The sequence below is a fragment of the Aptenodytes patagonicus genome, chromosome 2 (assembly GCF_965638725.1).
Source record: "Aptenodytes patagonicus chromosome 2, bAptPat1.pri.cur, whole genome shotgun sequence".
Lineage (NCBI taxonomy): Eukaryota > Metazoa > Chordata > Aves > Sphenisciformes > Spheniscidae > Aptenodytes > Aptenodytes patagonicus.
Window position 1 is genome coordinate 45,467,967 of NC_134950.1, and position 20,338 is coordinate 45,488,304.

At 37.4% G+C, this 20,338-nt stretch overlaps 1 protein-coding gene across 4 annotated transcripts in view; it reads left to right on the plus strand.

The window, feature by feature from the left end:
• The window catches only part of PCMTD1 (protein-L-isoaspartate (D-aspartate) O-methyltransferase domain containing 1), a 49,124-nt gene that overhangs the window by 24,224 nt on the left and 4,562 nt on the right, over positions 1-20,338 (plus strand). For all 4 annotated transcript variants that reach the window (XM_076329725.1, XM_076329722.1, XM_076329723.1 and 1 more), the window contains 3 exons: positions 1,934-2,036; positions 14,269-14,440; positions 16,049-16,172. In XM_076329725.1, the coding sequence (XP_076185840.1) occupies positions 1,934-2,036; positions 14,269-14,440; positions 16,049-16,172 (399 nt within the window). The remainder of the gene's footprint in view (positions 1-1,933; positions 2,037-14,268; positions 14,441-16,048; positions 16,173-20,338) is intronic.

A 20,338-nucleotide genomic window follows, 5' to 3' on the forward strand; every position in this document is an offset into this window, starting at 1 on the left:
TAGCAAATAATTTGAAACTGGTAAACACTTGTAAGTATAGCAACATACTAAAAAAAAAAAACAAACCACACCATTCCATAGAGATTAAATTAACTGTTGTTGATACTGTTAAAATGTAAATGTAGTTCAGACTACATGGTGGAATTGCTAGCTCGTTATGCTGAAAGAGGCCAGTTGACTTTGGAGAGTAACAGAGAAGTTGGTTTCATGTTTTTAGAATGGCTGACTCTCTGATTAAATGTACAGCTGTGACTTTCCTGATGAAAGAGGAGAACATGTTTCTCATATTTCTGTTCAAATTATGAATACTATGGTGTATCATGATATGGTGGTGTCTTGCATTCATAGATTTAATTTCAAGCTGTTGGAGCAACTGACAGTTTGTTTTTAGTTCTTTGTTTTTCAAAATTGAGTATTGAAAGGAATGTATATGTGAATTTTGGGACAGATGATGCCGATGCATTTTTAATGTACTTAAAATCATGAGGTTAAAGGGATGGCGATTAATTTTTGATTAAAGAAAACATACCTTGGATGCTGCTGCATGCTGTAGAACTGTACCTGTACTGGTTAGAAACATCATAGCTTATTTCTGTGCAGGGGAACATTAAACAATTAAACAGCTAGGAAGGGATTGCCTGTGCTAATGCTTTTCTTAATGTGATAGATAATCAACTGAATTTACAGTAGGTATGAGTGTCAACAGGAGGTACATGTTTTCACAAGTTCTAAGAACATCCCTTGGATATCTATCTACCTCTTGCCTGCCATCAGAGAGGTCTTACGAGCACTGCCTATGATAAACTATTGGATTGGTTTTATTTCACCTAGTAGAAAATGTTCTAAATGATGTTAAGAATTGCAATTATTAATCAGCTTAGTGGCATATACTATTTTTTTCTTGCAGTAAAAATGAAACCTTTCTCAGTAACCCTAGGTCTGTTTTGTTAATTGGTGTCCTAGAAAAGACAAATTGAATTCTGTTTCATTGGAGTAACATCTTTGAGCTAAATATTTAGGAAAGATTTAGAACACAGTAGTGGCTATAAATATAAGTTTTGTCTAATCTTATTGATGTTTACTTTCCCTTCTTCCCCTTCCCTCTCCCTTTTCCAATTCTATGCTCCAATGACTAAAGGCCCTGGGCTATGAGTGCATGTTAAATATAGCCACACTTGCTGTGGGGATTCTATCTGATTCGGATTCCTTCCTGATGTCGATAATCCTCGTAATACTGTATTATGATTTCTTCTTGTTCCTGAAAAATAGCATTAACTTTTGGCACACAAATTGACTTGGAAATACACTTGGATTTGATTGCAGGAAAGCAGTATTGCAACTGTGATGGGATTGTGATGAGTAAACATAACGTGTGGTCAATTTATGTTCTAGATGGAAATTAAGTATTATACAAGTAAATCAGGAGCAGACTTCTGATTTTGGAAACTGCAAAATAGAAGAGCAGATGGGCTAAGGGATATAATCCCCGATCTCTGAATTGCCAAAAGCTGAAAATTTTGCCATAAGAAAACTTTTCAAAATTTAAATACCAAAATACAGACTAAATCGTAATTTGTAAATGGTTGTATTCCAACTAAATACTGTGTTGAAAGAGAAGTTGCTCAGACTGACTTAAGTGTAGTCAGATTCATTTTTTTCTGTATGCTTATGGAGAAAATTCATCCAGTAAAATCGTTTTGCCACAGTTCTATCCCTGTTTCATTGATGCTTTGTCCTTTTACCTGCTTAAGCATTGGTAATGCAGATGAAAAAATAACTTTGTCTAGCAGTGTTGGGAGACTTGTGTGTTTTATGTGATGTTAGTGCTTTCACAGATGAAAGGTATAATGCTGTTCCATGTGGTTGTGCTGTGCTTAAAGAAAAAAAAAAAAACCAAACCAAAAAACCAACACCCTGCTGTTTTTATTTACAGGACCTTTTGGGATAAATCATGGAATAGAGCTTCATTCAGATGTGGTAGAATATGCCAAGGAAAAATTGGAGAGCTTCATAAAATATAGTGATAGCTTCGATAAGTAAGTATCTCATTTGTGTAGTTTACTTTGCAGCAGCGTTTCTGTTTTTAAACTGAGCACGTCATTGCTTATGAGTTTAGGGAGGGGAGAAGAATGGCATCACACAACCAAAACATAAAACTCTCAGTTTGTGACATTAGTTCATGAGGTAAGTTAAGGCTTAAGAAAGCACGTTTTAGCAGTGTGGGGGTATTCCTGCTGTGTAATACTTACCAAAGTTGATTTCCCTGCATTTTGGCAGTGTGTATACATATACATGCACATGTATGTATGTGCATGTACATGCATATATACATACGTACTTAGAGAATGACGTGATATGCAGGTGTCTTTGTCTGCATGTGTAGAGTAATTTGTAGCCATTAAGCCAGTAAGCCAGTTTTTATTATAACTGGACGTCATCTTTCTGTACAGTATTAACTTTTTTCTAATCTTCCACTGTTGTTCTAGACATGAGTAAATTTATCTGGTTGTCTTCATGTTTATCACCTGAAGAGATGGACTTAGAAGTATTCATCGGTGCTCATACATCACTCATTTTTACTGGTATACTTCTGGGATACAGGGCTTTGAACCTTATTGGTTCAACAATTTTTTTATTATTAGTTTTAAGTTGGCCCATAAGAATCTGGATCTTGGACCTCTCTGCCTTTGTGAAGGGGAAAACACATTTCTCGCTAGGGCTATTCTCTGTAAAGACTTTTTTCCTTACAGGCAATAAGTTCTCCAACAGTGATTATAAGGTAGCTTCTGGAAATGCAGAAAAGCTTTTGAACTGTAGGAGTAGCCTAAGAATTACACGTCCTATGCCTTGCCTCTTCCCCAGCAGGCAGCAGAGAAAACTCTTTCTATCCCTTTACCTTTGTTTATAATGTCTTATGAACTGTCATGCTCTTGGTTATGTTGGCTGGAGCTCAATCCACTTTTTTCCGTACCCCCAAACTTCTGGAGCTCTGGTCTGACCACAGGCCTTCTTCCTTCTGCTCCTAAGTAACAAAAGGCTCTTAATTAATAAAGTTAAGTTTAAAGTGTCATCCTAGTGTTACCTGTATCGGAATTAAATTCTGTACTTACGATATTGACTAGATGATTTTAGTACTATTAGAATAAATAAAATATTACAGGATTAAAATAAAGTATTACAGGATTCTATTCCCATTAGAATAAATAAAATTATGTAAGAGGAAATACATATGTTTCATTACTACTGTCTTAATTTTAATACAAGAACTTATGTTAGCTGAGGTTAATACATACAGAAACCAGAACAAATAAAAATAGATTCAGTCTAGAGCTTTATGGTGCACTTTATATAATCTGTCTTTAAAAAAGTGTGTTAGATGTGGTCACTTGTGATCATTACTAATATCGCATTAGTAGCTCTATTAAGTTAGATGTACCTGTCAGCTAATCAATTCCTGTGCATACCTGTATTCCTGCATTCCTGTAGGTGTGTGTACTCAGGCATACACAAAGCTGGTTTTGATTGAAATGTCTTTCCAATCTGGTGATATGTTTATGTACAGAAATTAAGAGACATTGAATGAAGGAGTAGCAAGGAAATTTTACTATCACTTAAACAAAATCTGATTAGGATATTTATGTAAATGAATATCAGAACACTGGGGTTTACACTTTAAAACATGGAAGAACTGGAAAAAAAAAAACCAAAGTTGCTAAACTTGACATAAGTGAATGTCAGTGTTGTATGTATATTGTGTTTGAAGGAAATAAGTGATCATATGTAGTAAATGATCTAAATATTCTTAAAGGAGAAGAGATGTATTTTCCCCTAATTCAGCGAAGATCAACTCTGGGGACAGTGTTATAAATACTGTGTGCTATTTAAAATGATAGTTAAATTGATCTTTAGTTATATGGTGTTATTCCAATGAGGGGGAAAAAGTCAGCAAGTCGGTGAATGTGATCTAAATGTTATCACTAATTTGTATATTATATCTTGGCATATGCTGTTTAACAATCCACCTTTCCTCACAACAGTAAAATACTAAGGAATGGCTACAGAAACACCCTCCTCACCAACCTAACAAAAATTATACTTCTATGAAAGTGCTTTTTGATGCAAATCTACTTGGTAATAGCTGCATTGCAGCTGACATAATACTGATTCGCTGGTTAGATTTTGTGTTTTATGGGGGGATTTGTAACTTGTCTGCATAGCTGATTCTGGTTAACTGCTTTCTTTGTAAATACTCTGTCTTTTAATGTAGTTAATGAAGATGGTGTGTGGGCTTTTCTGTGATGAGGTCCTTTTTTTTTTTTTTAAATATAAGCAAATTCATACAGCATGTCTTGAATTTTAATCTGCCTCTCAAAGTAACATGCTCTGGGTCAGTAAGTCTGGTTTTGATTCTTGTTTCAGTAACTTTCCTGCATCTTCATTTATAAGTGAAAGATACTTACCCAAAATAGGGCGGACTGTGGCATCTGAACTTAACTACTGATTTGGTCAGCTTAGTATTCGGACGAAAGACCACTCAAGAAAAAGGTGTGCAGTGTCTGTTTACTGTTGAACACTGGTGTATACCTAGCAGGTGTCCTTACTGTTTGAAAATAGATTTTATGTGACAGACTGGTATGAATTAAGCTAAGTGTCTGAGTGGATGTGTGTATGTGTGATGGGGAAAAATACCTTCTGCTTGCCAGCAGCCTCTAACGAGGCACCTGGGGGACAGAAGGAGCATAGAGACCATGATCTGTTTTCCTGGCAGCAATGGAGTTATGCGGATGGGTTATTCTGTAAAACTTTGCATTGCCACTTCCCCTGCATTCTTTCTTTAGTGTATAATGTTCTTTAGTCTGGTCTGAATATTTTAAGCAATCTCCTTTTGAAACAAAAAGTAGGGGTTTAACCTTATGGGTAGGTATTCGGAGAGCTTCAACCTAGATGCTAAATAAACACTTTAACTTTGTGGTGTTCTTTCACTTGGAGCAATAGGCCATTGTCTTTGCATCTGACTTTTGTGTGGAGCTGGGTCATGATGATTTAGGTGGGTTTTTGCCTGATAAAGCAAGATGGAATATTGCTTTGATGACATTTTTATGGGGGAATGATCCAGTGTTGTGTGGTATAATGCAACTTTTTGTCTTGATTCCTGATAAGAATGTTGTTGAAATGTAATTAAAAACTTACTTTTCTATGATCGGGGTAGGTGCTTGACCAAAGACTGGAAGCAATGTAAAAATAGCATGTCCAGAAGGATTCGAGACACTCTGCCTAAAGGGAGGGTTGTCTACCTCTGGTAGCTGGGCTTCTCTCAGTTTTGGCCTGTTGACGGTTCATTGGAGGAAAAGCGTTTCAGGTACCTGTTTCAGAAAAATAATTCCAGTAGTCACTTGTATCTGTATCCATATCCCACCAATCTATAAAAATAATTTTCCTCTAAATGGAGGTGGAGTTGTTCATCCTGAGAGGTAAAGTGCTGCCTTGATTTTACTTGACAACATTTGTTTGCCAGTAGAAGCAAAGGACAAGTGCTATGTGAAAGTGTCGTCATGGTTGAGGTGCAAAGATTTTAGGTATAGAATAAAGAAGGCTTTCTGTCTGAGTCTGAAATACGCGTAATGCGCTCTATCGTTCTTAAAAACTTCAGGGAATGCATGCCAATTAAGGGGAAAAAAATCATTCCTTAAGAAGGCTCTATCTAAAACACATATGTGCACGTACCAGGCCCCGCTTCACCTGTTTATTGAAGGGGAATGTGTTGTCTTTTCTGCTCCCAGTCAACTTCTAGACCTAGAATATCCAGCTCGGAGAGAGAGCCAAAGGGCAAGGCTAGGTTGCCCATCTTCTAGCACCCTATCAAAAACCAAACCTGGGTAAGATGGTGAAGTCCCTGCTGTGAAAGAAAATCACCAACCCTTCTCAGGATCAAAAGAAACCACTTCAATGGTAAGTGACAAGAACCCTAGTACTACTTCTGGGGTAACTGTTATGGGTGAAACTTCTTCCTGAAGTCCTGTACTAGGTTGTGTTGGCATTGAAAAACAGTAAGCTTAATCTTCCAACAGAATATTTACTTGTCTTCATTGAAATTCAGGGCTCCTGCTAGGACTCTGAAGGCTCACTTTCTTTTCATTAAAGCAGATTTGAAACAAAGTTCCTTGTATACACACAAAGAAAATAAAGCTCCTTCCTGCCTGTGCAGCTGGTTAATAATTGCAGTAAAAATCTAAGCAGGAAAAGCAAACTGTCTCCAAAACTCAGTGGTGGTTTTCTCAGTTTACTGAGAACTTGGTCTTAGTTTCAAATAGTGTAAATGATGGGGTTTTTTTGGTGGTGAATGAATTCTTATTGAGGTTTAGTCTAACCAGAACAACACAGGGACTACAAGAATTCCAGTGGGATTCTTTGATGCCAGAGGTTATGTTAAACAAAAAGGAAAGCTAAATAGGCTTTTGGAATATACCTTTTTCATTTAGAGGTATTAAAGAGAAATACTATTTCTAATCCTACACCTCATAAATCAGAAGGCTCAAAAAATGACAACTGAATCTACTCTTACCTAGGAAGGAACTAAACCTGCATTTTTCAAATATTTGATAGTTGCAGAAATACATATTCTTGCCCTCTCAGAATCACACATATCTTTTAGAAATAAATAAATAAATCCTGTGGTGGACACTGCCTTTCTTTGGAAATCTCTCATTGCTACAAATTTTGATAGTAGTTAGAACGTTTGTTACATTAAAGCAAGCGATGACAATGCTCAGTGCATGGTTCCTATAAAAATCTGTTGCTTCACAAAACCCCACAGTACAAAATACGATAATTTCAACCTATAAACCCATTTTTCTGCTTCAGTAAAAAAAAAGTAAATACTCTTCTGTTTTTGTAAAAAGATAAGTTGTTTTCCAGACTTCTATCCATGGTTGTATTAGGGCCCTGACAATAAACTGAAGTGACAGAATTTTTTTTTTCTTGCTTCCCCGTTCATGTCCACTTTTCTTAAAATTAACTGTGGAATTGATAATAAGTATTCCTTCAATATAATTCTTCATTTTACCACCAAAGTTTAGAAATAGTACATAATGAAGTTTGAATTTTGTAAACCAGTGTTGAAGGGAGAGTGAGGTTAGTCATAAGTATTTTTAAGAACCAGTGTTTGAATCTTTCTTCAGTTTCATTGAAGTGGACCAAAAGACATTACTCAATTATTTCTGATGAGATGAATAACAGAAATTATAAACAAGATAGCTAAGGTCATATAATAGAAGAACCAAGACAATTTTATTCAAAAATAGATATGACAAATACAAGTAAAGTAGAAATACAGGTTTCTCTCTTACTGTCCTGCAGCGTTGCCTGGAAGCTGAAAAAATGTTCAAGACAAAATTACTGAATAGAAATTTTACCAACATCACTTTTGGCTATTACTCTAATGCTGATTAAAATTACTATTATTGTAATTGGATGCAAGGAACTTAAAAGTTGTCCTTGTAGATTTTGTTTTCAGATTTAATATTTTTATTCTGTTTATTCTAACCTTTGTAGTGTACATGCAGAAGGTCTTGCAAATAACAATAATACTAATAGTAGGTAAAATGTGTGTAACTTTTCAACAAAACATGCTAGCAATCCATGACATGAACCAAAGACTAGTTCAGAGAGCTTGAAAAAAATGCTTAAACGAGATGGAATGAACAGTGGAGAAAAAATTAAAAAAAAAAAGTGGAAAGAACTTGCCATCTTGGTGCCCTGCTACTGTCCATCTTAATAGGAAAAGAATTAACACTCTTTAGAAACTGTTTTCCCATATTAACTGATACAGGTTTTAAGTTTCTTAGCTAGTGATTTAATCTTAAATGGACATCACTGACAGGATATAACATGGGAAGTATTTATTGAGAAACAAATGGGAAAACCTTTCCCTGCAATATATAAGAAGTACCTTTAAATCTGATTGATATTAGTTCTAAAGCACTTTTGCAGTCGAGTAAAATGAGAACGGCTAATGAGGCATAGAAATAGGAAAGCACTTCATTATTCTGTTGCAGGTTCTTGTGGCATGTTGTATCACACAATGCCATGTGAGTATTGACCTTCATCTGTGGTTTTCAAAGAGGAGAAGTTTTATGTCAGTTTAAAACTTGAAAAATTGACTAAATGATCTGAAAGCTTCTTCAAGGTTTCTTTCAGTTAATGCATTAGTGTTTAAACAGGTTTTAGGAGTACTTGGAGTAAGATTACCGATTCATGAAATTCTTATGTTTGACATAGGAGAAGCTCTGAGAGTATTGTCTTTTTAATGCAAATGGACAAAGAAGACAGAGCTTCCTAGATCAAATTATTTGTAGCTTTTCAGTCTGTCTTAAAATAACCACAGGAAACACTTATTTTTCAGCTGCTATAGCTGTGTTTTAAAAAGATAGGCCAGTTTTTTGTTGGTGAAGAGAGTAAGAAACTTCTAAACCAATCTGCCAGAACTGATTTCCTCCCCACCCCCTTCTTCCCCCATCCTGAGGGGTTCTTTTGCTGAAAATATGGTCAGCAGTAAATTAGAATTAGGACAGCAGTATATTAGTCTAGGACAAAAGTAAATGTTATTTCCTTGTCACAGTAGTAAAAATAGTTTAATGTTTTATCATATGTTTTCAGAGTCTACACATTTTGCAGATTCATTTCAATGTCTGCTTATTAATGTATTTGGTTTAAGGCAAGTTTGATATAAAGCTAATTTCATGAGTTCTTACGCTGGATTTACTATTCTGTTTTGGAATATGTATTAAAACCTGTTTTGGTTTTTTTCTGTGAAGAGTTATGCATGAAATTTGCCTTGCAATGCTTTTGAATTCTTTGTTCCAATGTAGTGTCACTGGAGTTCAAATGGCAAGTGTTAACAAATTGGCAGCCTTTTCTTACACATAATTGAAGTTGAAGAGTAGTCCTTTGTGCCCTAAATTTAAATGAATTTCCTATTAGTGGGGAATTGGAGCAGCTTGATGGTACTGAATGAGATTTCAGACTTTTTGGAGGGTTTGAGTTGGCTGACTAAAGGAAGTGAGTTGTGGATGGGAAAATGGTATACTAAATTCATACTGAAATGGGTGTTCTTTCTGTTAGGGCTGTGAGCAGCAAGCTGAGATACGAGTGTGGTCAGTAAATATAGGGATAGGCAGAAGTGTACTGTTAGATGATATCCTGGTATGAATGCAGTAGTTGAGAGGTGTAAAATGTAGCTGGAGTGATGCTGGTTTTAAGAACTAATTAATTTTTTTGGCAAAAGACAGGTGTGAGTAGTTTAAGTGGTTCCTCAATACTGCTTTTTTTTGAAGCATCTTGTAGCATGTTTTACTGTTTCCTTCAAACACAAGCCTGTGGATGTTGAAAGTTGGTTTTTTCCTTCATATTACTTGATTTTTCTCCCCCGTTTTATTGAACTTGTTCTTTTTAAAGAATCAAGTATGTATACCACTTTAAAAAAAACTTAAAAAAAGACAATTCATGCCTACTTGCACTTAGTTTCTTCTTCAAGAGACATTGGGATAACATCCTGCATTCATGAAGGTTGTATAGATAGAAGAGCTTAGCCCAAAAAGCATCCGGTACATCTTCAGAGTTGGAAGTAATTAAAGGGTAGGCTCTGTGGGTGGGTGTTATGGTAGGACCAACCGATGAATCCCATTGTAAAAAAACCCTTGCTGTTAGAGTAGGTTATTGTACTTTGTTCTCTTTTTATTAATTGTGTTATCATACAAACACTAGATTGGTGGATATGGATACAAGAGCAACAAACTTTAATCTTAGTTCTTTGCTATAAATGTTTTTTTAAATGGATGTTCATTTTATTACAATAGTAATACTTCATTGTGGTGTTATCTGTGGGGAATCTTACTTAAAAGAACATGGGCAGTAACAAGCTATTACTTGATAATTTTCTTAAGTTGCTGCAGCAAAGAGAGAAATGCACTTTAAATTCTACAGAAAATACTTTACATTCAGCTGGAAGAAAAGTACTGTGGCTGTGTTGAGGATGAACTTGAAACACCCATCCTTGAGGGATAGATTACAAAAATGCAAAAGATGGAAGGCCAGAATCAGGTCAACAGATGTTTTATGTGCTTGAAACTGCTTGGTTAACTTGGGCTGTTGCTAAAAATGATCTGTGTGTGCTTAAATTTATCCTATGGCAAGTGCTCGTTTAAACAGAAATCTTCTGTTGCTATATTATCTATAATGGGAACTCGTAATTTCTGTTCTTTTGGCTGTTGGTTCTCTCGTAATCAAGATACGAGATTCAACTGAAGAACCTAATGTGATTAAAACTTCTCCAGATTGTTACAGCACTTTATTTTTTGCCTTTTTTGGCATCTGATGTATGAAATAAGAGGGGTTTTTTTCATGTTACTTATATAACACTCTAAGGCCACCCTGGCCATTTGGTAGAGGTGAACAAATGGTAAAGAACACTTCGCATTTCTTAGTTCCATTTCAACTCAGTAACTAAAAACAAAATTTAAGTGAAATATTACCTCATCTTGATAGGTTGCTTATGTGATTTGTCAATACTGCATGTTAAAGCAATAAACCATTTCTGTTCAGCAGTGTCATTAATCTAATAAAAGATAGCTCAGTGTAACACAGAAGGAAATTGAATATCTGATGTTTTAATATCCCAAAGGCAATAGGAATAAAATCAACTCGTTGGATATAGTGACAATTGGGACTAAAAGAATTTGGGTTTGATAGGTCAAGTTCCATTGTAAAACAATGTGGTTGATACTACTTTCATACTGTAAGACTAACAAGCTTGTGATGCTGTTGGTAGGTATTCTTAAAATCGCTTGCTCTCTTGTATTTGCAGAACCTTTGTATTTAAGTTTTAGATCATTTCCTGATCAAATGAGGGCATCTTTTATATGTGCGTAATACTGAACTTAATTTTGATTATTTTGAAAACTATTTGGGCAAGTTAGTAAAACAAATTCTCAAAATTATACTTCAGTCTCTGTTGGAAGGTCATCACAAATTACTGGATTAGATAAATACAAGAAAATGGTACGTGCATTTATCAGCTCTTTCTGATTCAGAGGCTCATGTATCTTTTTGTGAAAATGGAATCAGCTGAAGATTCAGGGAGTGGGGAAAGAGTCTTCTTGCATCACTGGTGAGGTTTACTTTACATGGGAGTGTGGAGGAGTAAGGTTCACCGTTGTACAAATTAACTGGGTTTACAAAGTCCGTAATACTCTACTGTATGAAACTCTGTATGCCTTTATTTCTGGTATTTTTGTCACTGCTCGTACCGTAACACATGAAGCAGTTGGTTCTGTGGGAAGCACGAGTGAAGAGGCTTGGCTTTTGGACTTGTATGTTGCCATGACCAGAGACAGTTTATAACCTTTTCCTCCCATTTCTTCTACCTACTTTTACTTAGTTTTCTGGGTAACAGGAAGCTACATATGGCAATACTTGAACTGCCTATGTTCGAGTGGGCAGCTAGCATATCAATGCCGGCCAGCTGGGTGTCACTATTGCATGGCCAGGTGAGCTGAGTAGACCCCCTTGTTCTTCCTCTGACATGGACTAAAGAGGTGTCTTCAGGAACTACATATACCCTAGTCCATACAGTGTTTAGGTTTGCTGTGGGAAATGAGTCTTTCGGGAAACTCCTGTTGTTGACAAATTGGGTTGAAACTAGCCGAAGCTATGTGGGGGAAGAGGGTGTTTTTTTGAAGTAACTGGACTAACAAATAACTAGCTGATTTGATCATAAGCCTCGTGTCTCCACAAAACTGTGCTAATAACAGAGAACACAGTCCAGCCGATTTAAAGTGCCTGTAGGCAGAGTTGGTCTCTAGTGCTTAACCCATCTCATTCTTAGGTGTAATAGGAAATTGCTTCTGCGTCTTCATTTGCACTTTATGCCCTTCTGGTTGCAAGCTGTGGAGCTAAATGAGAGATTCTCTTCAGCTTTTACTATATTTGTAAGACCACTGTGGATTTTCATCTACAGCTTATGTATAGAGCATTTTGTGTATGGGGAATGTTTTGTGGGGTTTTGTTTTGTCTTGTATTTTTGCTTATTTGGAGAGTTTGGTGTTCCTGCTTGTATTAAGAGGGTGTGACCAGTGGCTTCATGAGTTTTAGGGTGGTTGCTAGTAGAGGAGGCAGTTTAGGAGTATCTGGTAATAAGCTTGCCAGCTTTCAGAGGAGCATTCTGAGAAGATCAGAAGTTGTGAAAGTTGCCAGGTTAGGCAGGCAGGCTGTCTTCATTTTTCTAAAACTAACCAGGGACTGTCTCAAGGATCTAAAACTGCTTTTTAGAAAAGTACCAAGTTCCCTCTCTCTCCCTGCCCCCCGCCCCTTGTACTTTTGAAGCCCACAAAGGTACTTTGCTCAGACTTTCAAATTAAATTGATGTGATGCTTGACTTAAACTGTAGCCAACCTGAAATTAAAACTATAGCATGAACTGCCTGATTGACCTTCACTTAATGTAGAAAAATACATGATAGTCCAAGTGCTTATGAAATGAGATCGCTTCTTCAGCAAGGTGATCAGTGCCTTGGGTTTAATTTTCTTCCCAGCATTTAACCTTGCCTAATGTATTTCTAGATCTTTCTGTGTTAATCTGAAGTTATTTCAACCACAGTTCAGGCTGGGCTAGCTGCCCAGTTGTGTGCAACAAGGCAGTTGTTCCCCACTCCCCCTCCCTCTCCCTTTTTTCTTTTTAATCTACCAGTGTTGCTTGTAGCTTTCAGTTTTTCCTCTGGATTTGTATGAGGAAACAACATTATGGACTGTGGGCCACATATAGCACATGAGAGCTATGCAGTAGTTGGTAAATGATTCTGGGGTCTGTCTGTGACTAGTCAAAGGAGGCATTGCATTATTTTCAAGGTCAAGCATCCCATCTTGGGGGGGGGGAGATACACGTCAAGCAAAAACTTCAGTTTAATAGAATTCTGATTTGTTAATGGCAGTGCTGTAGATAGGAAAGTCAGCCAAGCCTTATAGGCAGCATCCCTAAGCAGTGAAAGCTGCCAAGCTTCGTTGTAACTGAAGAAATACTGATTTGAATGTTGTCAGGTGTTGTACTGGGATTTGCTACTGCTAGCCAAGTGGAAAAAAAAATTCTTTTCCAATGACAGTCAGCTGTAAAGTTCATAAAATGGCTGCATGTATTTCAAGAAGTTTTTAGAAAAATTCATTCCTTCTGGATGAAGTTTGAGATGCATTGGATTTTAATACTGCCAGATGAAGTTTATGAACCATTTCATGCAACAAGAAGTTAGGTTTTACTTAATATTTTTTTTCAAAGGAAACCATAAATCCTTCCTATGAGCAACTGTGTAACCTCTTTTCTTAATTTTTAAAGTGCTTGGGGAAAACAAGGTTATTCACTGAAGGAATTTTTTTAGACAAAGGTGAATTACATTTATTGTGGTGTTAACAGCTGAAGTGCTAAGGTGCTGCAGAGATTTGAAAAATGTCAGAAAGTATCAGTGTAATGGAAAACATACGCAGCTTTGGCAATAAAGCTCTATCCTGTACATCTTTCCTTCGGTATTTTATGCAGTGACAAAGAGTACTTACAGTCCTTGCAACTTCTGTTATAAACTTAGGTCTGCTTAAAAGCAGTTGTATAACTTTCATTTGCTGATGAAAATTAGAACAGATGCTTCTGAGATAATTAATTTTTTTTTCTTGCTTTGTGTGTGGTCAAAAAATGACAGACTTCTCAATTAAATTCCTTTTTTGGGGAAAAGTGGATTGAGCTCAAGGTGGAAAATTGGGAGGTAGAGGAAAACAAGTCTTTTAAAAGCCTAATTTAAAAAAAAATGGCGTGGGGGTTACTAGGAAATGAACTGTTTCAATATTTATTCAACAGCCTGGATATCGCACATTGCTAATAAATGTACTATTTTAAAGGCACTTCTACTGTATGGCTTGTAAGGTTTCTTTAGACAAATCTATTTGCTTGCAGTTAGGAAGTCTGGTGATGCTTTGAGACCTTTTCAGTTTTGCATAATACATAATTATAACTGCTTAAGAATTTTTCTTTGCTGGTCCTGATGTGGCAGAAAAACCAGATTATTTTCAAAGTAGTATTGCCATAATACAGACTTTTAAAGTATGTGTGCTAATCTTTTTTTCATTACATAAGCAAAGATATGAAAAATATTTTTCTGTCTTTATCTAAACTGGCTTTTCTTTAAAAATCCTAATTTGAAATGTGTCCCCTCTTTGTTTTTTTTCTTCCCCCTAGATTTGAGTTCTGTGAACCTGCCTTTGTGGTTGGTAATTGTTTGGAAATAGCCTCAGACAGTCATCAATATGACCGGATTTACTGTGGAGCTGGAGTCCAGAAAGACCATGAAAACTACATGAAAATTTTATTGAAAGTTGGAGGCATTTTAGTAATGCCTATAGAAGATCAGGTGACTTAGTGACCATTTCCCCTTTTTATCTTTCAGTGTGAGAAATACATAATTTAAGGAATGCTTTTAAATGTATATTTGACTGAGTTAATGTTCAACTAATGATATCTTGATTCAGTGTATTGCTGCAGTTAAGCAGATATTAGTCTTTTTAATGAAGTCTTGAACTTTTTTTCCCTTAAACTTGTAAGAAAGCATCAATATCCTGCTTCCAACAGCCTGTGGCAAAACTGTCTTCAGTGAAACCAGAATTCCACTCACAGTATTGTCAGTGTATTATACCAGTCCCAGAGCTGCTTTGAAATCTCGCTGCCACACTGACACTTTCAGTCAGTACTTCAAAACAAAGAAACCACCCTCTAAACCAAGAGAATTTATTTCAGAGAAATATGAAATAGCTGTGATTACTGGGACATTGTAAGGGGAGGAAAAAACTGAAGGAAAAAATACAACTTATTTCCAGCAGTTTTCAGTGTTACTTTTCCGTGTTAGATTAAATGTTTTTCAGACAGGTGTATTATTTTAATAATACTTCGCACTTTTATCGCTTTTCATCCTTAGATCTCAAAAGGCTTTACAAAGATAAGTATTATTCTCCCTGTTTTACTAATAGGGAAATTGAGAAAGACAGATTGTGATTTAAGTTGGATGTCCTCCTAAATACAGATAACTACTAAAATGCTTATTGATAAACATGCTAGTTACTTTATCTTCCAAAAAGAATTATCACATTATGTATCTGCTTTCTCAAAATACCAAAGTGATTTAAACAGAGCCTGCATGATTCAGTTCCATAAATATTTTTTTCAGTATTTATTGGACTAAGATACTGTCAGTTGAAATTGATAGAATCCAACTTAAAAGTAGTCTTGATTTGAAAGCAAAATTAAAACTGTGAATATTTCTACCTTGTATACAAATGGTTAGGGGGCTAGACCATGTAAAGTATAAGGAGCAGCTGAAAGATCCGGGTTAATCTGGCCTGCAAAGAAATGGCTAAGGGAACGTTTAGTTCCTGACTCGGCTTCCTGAAGGGGTGGAGAATTTACCTAGTAGACCGGAGTCCAGTTCTCCTCACAGGCGCACAGCAAACTGGAAGAAGAATGTTACAAATGGCAGAAAGGGGGCATTCTGCCTGCATATAGGGAAGACATTTTTTCTGAATGAGAGTGGTTGAACAGTACAGCAGGTTGCCTAGTCAGGTGGGGAAATCTCAGTCCTAGAAGATCTTTTAACTTCATTGGAAAAGCTTCTGAGTTGCCTGGTTTAACTTTGAAGCTGGTCTTGTTCAAGCAGGAGGTAGGACTCTAGAGGTTGCTTCCAGTCTAAAGTATTCTGTGATCTTTTGGAAAAATCAGAAAAAGCAAAACTTACCTTGGGCCTTAATTTTCCAGGTGCATCTCTTCCCATTGCCAAAGAGCTTTATTCAGTACTCTAGTGACGAAGTAATATTTCAAGGAATATGGAAGTCCTTTCTGTTCATAAAACAGCCTTTATAAATTAATTTTGAAGCAAATCAAAATAGCAGTGTGTTTGAACACCAATCTGAATAGTATTGAGTATGACAAAACTGTACCACTGATTTATTTTGGTTTTGTTTTTATGCAGCTAACACAAATCTTGAGAACGGGACAGAACACGTGGGAAAGTAAAAATATCCTTGCTGTTTCATTTGCTCCACTAGTGCAACCAAACAGAAATGACAACGGCAAACATGATACTGTGGGACTGCGTAAGTGTCATTTGTGGGCTTGATGGGTTGTTACAGTGCCTGCTGGTGGTGTTCTGGAAATGGGGAAGCTATGCTATACAGACATAACATGATAGAACAGGAACATACGGTTTAGCAAAGCAGTAGCTCACTGATAATGTTTTTGTGCTCCTGGCACGTGTTCTGTGTTACTAAACAAGTAATATCCTGAATTAAAATGATACAGTGCGTCCAGCTTATTTTTCCAGACTTCTTTTCCTTTTAGGTTCAGCTTCTCTTTCTAGCGAGGTACAGATAAAATAGCAAGCTAATATTAGGTCTATCAGGAGCACTAACTTTCTGATCATCTCCTAGAGAAAAATATTTATTCTCTTCCCCCTGAAGTGGAAGGAACAGGTCTAAACTGCAGCTGTGGTACTGTAGGATATTAATAGCTGAGTGTGCTTGTGTCTGCCTGCCAACTGATACAGTGATGCCTGGCTGTTTTTTAGTAGTCATTGGGGTTGGCTTTCTAGCTGCAATGCTTTGAATTAGATTAGTAAAGGTGCTTAGAAAGTCTCTGAAAGTACATCTCTTGCCAGGATGGTAAGATAGCATGATAAGGGGAAAAAAGTGGCAGAGAAAAAAAGTGGTAGAGTTGAAATTTTATGTCAGGGCTAGGAGTAGAGTAATACACAGAGCTTCAGTAATGTGGGAACTTAAACAAACCCAACAAAGAGCCTAGAAGATAACGGCTTTTCTCTCCTGTTTTGTTCTGTTTATATATTAACAAAGAGAACATCCCCCTGTCCTTTTCACGTTTCCTGCTTCCATGCACGTTTTTTAACTGTGAAACAGGTATAATCCTTCAGGAGTCCAGGATGTCCTATCAGATTGCATTGCCTATAACTACTGATCTGGCTATTAATTTTGAGAGCATGTGTGAGCCTTGCTAAGGATAGTTCCTTATTATAGCTACCTTTTACTTTTTTTGTTCAAAGTACAGATGATCCTTTCCTTTATGTAATCAGTTCTTTTGCAGAAATAATTCATTTTGGTTGCTTTAACACGTGCTTTTTGACACCTCAGAAGTTATTTCCTGAAATTAACTTAGAATCATAGAATAGTTTGGGTTGGAAAGGACCTTTTAAAGGTCATGTAGTCCAACCCCCCTGCTGTGGGCAGGGACATCTTCAACTAGATCAGGTTGCTCAGAGCCCCGTCCAACCTGACCTGGAATGTTTCCAGGGATGGGGCATCCACCACCTCTCTGGGCAACCTGTGCCAGTGCTTCACCACCATCAGCGTAAAAAATTTCTTCCTTAGATCTAATCTGAATCTACCCTCATTTAGTTTGAAACCATTCCCCCTTGTCCTGTCGCTACAGGCCCTGCTCAAAAGTTTGCCCCCATCTTTCTTATAGGCCCCCTTTAAGTATTGAAAGGCTGCAGTAAGGTCTCCGTGAAGCCTTCTCTTCTCCAGGCTAAACAACCCCAGCTCTCTCAGCCTTTCCTCATAGGAGAGGTGTTCCATCCCCCTGATCATTTTCATGGCCCTCTTGTGGACCCGCTCCAACAGGTCTGTGTCTTTCTTGTGCTGAGGGCTCCAGAGCTGGACACAGTACTCCAGGTGGGGTCTCACCAGAGCAGAGTAGAGGGGCAGAATCCCCTCCCTCGACCTGCTGGCCACGCTTCTTTTGATGCAGCCCAGGATACGGTTGGCTTTCTGGGCTGCAAGCGCACATTGCTGGCTCATGTGCAGCTTTTCATCCACCAGTACCCCCAAGTCCTTCTTGGCAGGGCTGCTCTCAATCCCTTCATCCCCCAGTCTGTATTGATACGGGGGGTTGCCCCGACCCAGGTGCAGGACCTTGCGCTTGGCCTTGTTGAACCTCATGAGGTTCACACGGGCCCACTTCTCGAGCATGTCCAGGTCCTTCTGGATGGCATCCCGTCCCTCTGGCGTGTTGATCGCACCACTCAGCTTGGTGTCATCTGCAAACTTGCTGAGGGTGCACTCAGTCCCACTGTCTATGTCATTGATGGAAGATACTAAACAGTACTGATGCCCGAGGAACACCACTCATTACAGATCTCCATCTGGACATTGAGCTGTTGACTGCAACTCTTTGGATGCGACCATCCAGCTAACTTCTTATCCACTGAATAGTCTGTCAATCAAATCCATACCTCTCCAGTTCAGAGAGAAGGATGTTGTGGGGGACCGTGTCAAAGGCCTTACAGAAGTCCAGATAAATGACATCCGTAGCTCTTCCCTTGTCCACTGATGTAGTCACTCCATCATAGAAGGCCACTAGGTTGGTCAGGCAAGACTTGCCCTTGGTGAAGCCATGCTGGCTGTCTTGAATCACCTCCCTATCCTCCATGTGCCTTATAGCATAGCTTCTAGGACTTGGTAATACAAGATTATTTTTTCCTCTGTTCTTTGCTTTAGACACAGTCCATAATAGCTAGGGTGTATCATGACTAACAGTGAAATACAGAGGTGGCTTGTCAAACTTTCTGGTCTTACTATGATTTTATATGGTCTAATAGAAGATAGAGTAGGATTTTCAAGTGTTCTCTATCACCATTCCTGAATTTTTGGAATGAAAATAGTGCAGACCAGTAGCGTTCAGAACTGAACGGTAGTACAATAAAGATGTTTCCTGTAAGTAGCTTAATATAATTTCAAAATGACTCTTTAGTGAGAAGAAGAAAATAACATGCAAATGTGCTACTAAGTTGGCACTACTTAAAAGAAAAAAAAAAACAACATTAGGGTCTTGAAGTTGCACAGTAAAATGAAATCAGTAACATACTCTTCTTTCTACTGCTCAGGCTGGTCTAGTTTTATCATGAAGCTTAAAAAAAAAGTGTGTGTGTAAAAAAAAAAAAAAAAAAAAAAAAAAAATAGTGAGCTGAAGCTCAAGAAATAAAAATTCTAGCTAATTCCTGTTTTATAGTAACATTGTGTGTTTGTTTCAAATCCGCACATCTGTAAATTACCTTAAAGGTTCAGAGTAGTCTAGTAAACATTATCCTTCTGTAAACTTTAGCCAGAAATTGTGGATGTCACTACTAGGTAAACATGGAGTCTGTGCCATACTTTGGACAACCCTTGAATGCCTTCTGACACATATGTAATGTTATATATAGACTACAGTTATAACTCTCATATTTGCGTAGGGATTAGTAAAATATCTGTCAGCGAGTCATTCTCAAAGTAGAATCTTTTTCTCATGGAAAACTACAGAGGTATTGCTAAAAGGATCATTGGTTAGAACACAGTTCACTGCTGCTAGACAATTGGAAAGAAGTGGATATTAAGCATCAAAAAAATTGCATCATGTTCCTCTCATTTTAAAAAAAAATCTTTAATGTGCATTGTTTGAGCAATGCTTTTAGGAGAGAAGCTAAGACAGATTGGCAGTAAACCACATCTAGTTTCTTATATAATGCGTAAATGATTTAAGATGGCTTATTCAACACCAGGGTGGTTACACCTGTATGGCATGTTGCAAGGATGAACTCTGTCTTTGGGTAGACTGTAAGCTATAGGATAAAGGTCAAACTTCTTTAGCATTGGTAAAGTAAATATTTTGCATCTCAATAAATATTTACATTTGAGCAGGATGTTAACGTGGTTGTGTAGCTTCATGCTTAACTTAGTGTGGGAAGTAAACTCGTGTTGACCCACAGTATACTGTATCTACTAAAAACTCTGTCTGATCAGTGGGAACATCACTGTTAAGTCACAATGATAGATTTTTATTGAAGTCTAATTTTCTATTTAATTGTAATCATAGAATCATAGAATAGTTTGGGTTGGAAGGGACCTCTAAAGGTCATCTAGTCCAACCCCCCTGCCGTGGGCAGGGACATCCTCAACTAGATGAGGTTGCTCAGAGCCCCGTCCAACCTGACCTGGAATGTTTCCAGGGATGGGGCATCCACCACCTCTCTGGGCAACCTGTTCCAGTGCTTCACCACACTCAGCGTAAAAAATTTCTTCTATCTGGTCTAAATCTATCCCCCTCTAGTTTAAAGCCATTCCCCCTTGTCCTGTCGCAACAGGCCCTGCAAAAAAGTTCACTGCCATCTTTTTTATAAGCCCCCTTTAAGTACTGATAGGCTGCAATAAGGTCTCCCCGAAGCCTTCTCTTCTCTAGGAGAAGAATGTAATGTAATGAAGGAGAAAAGAGGAAA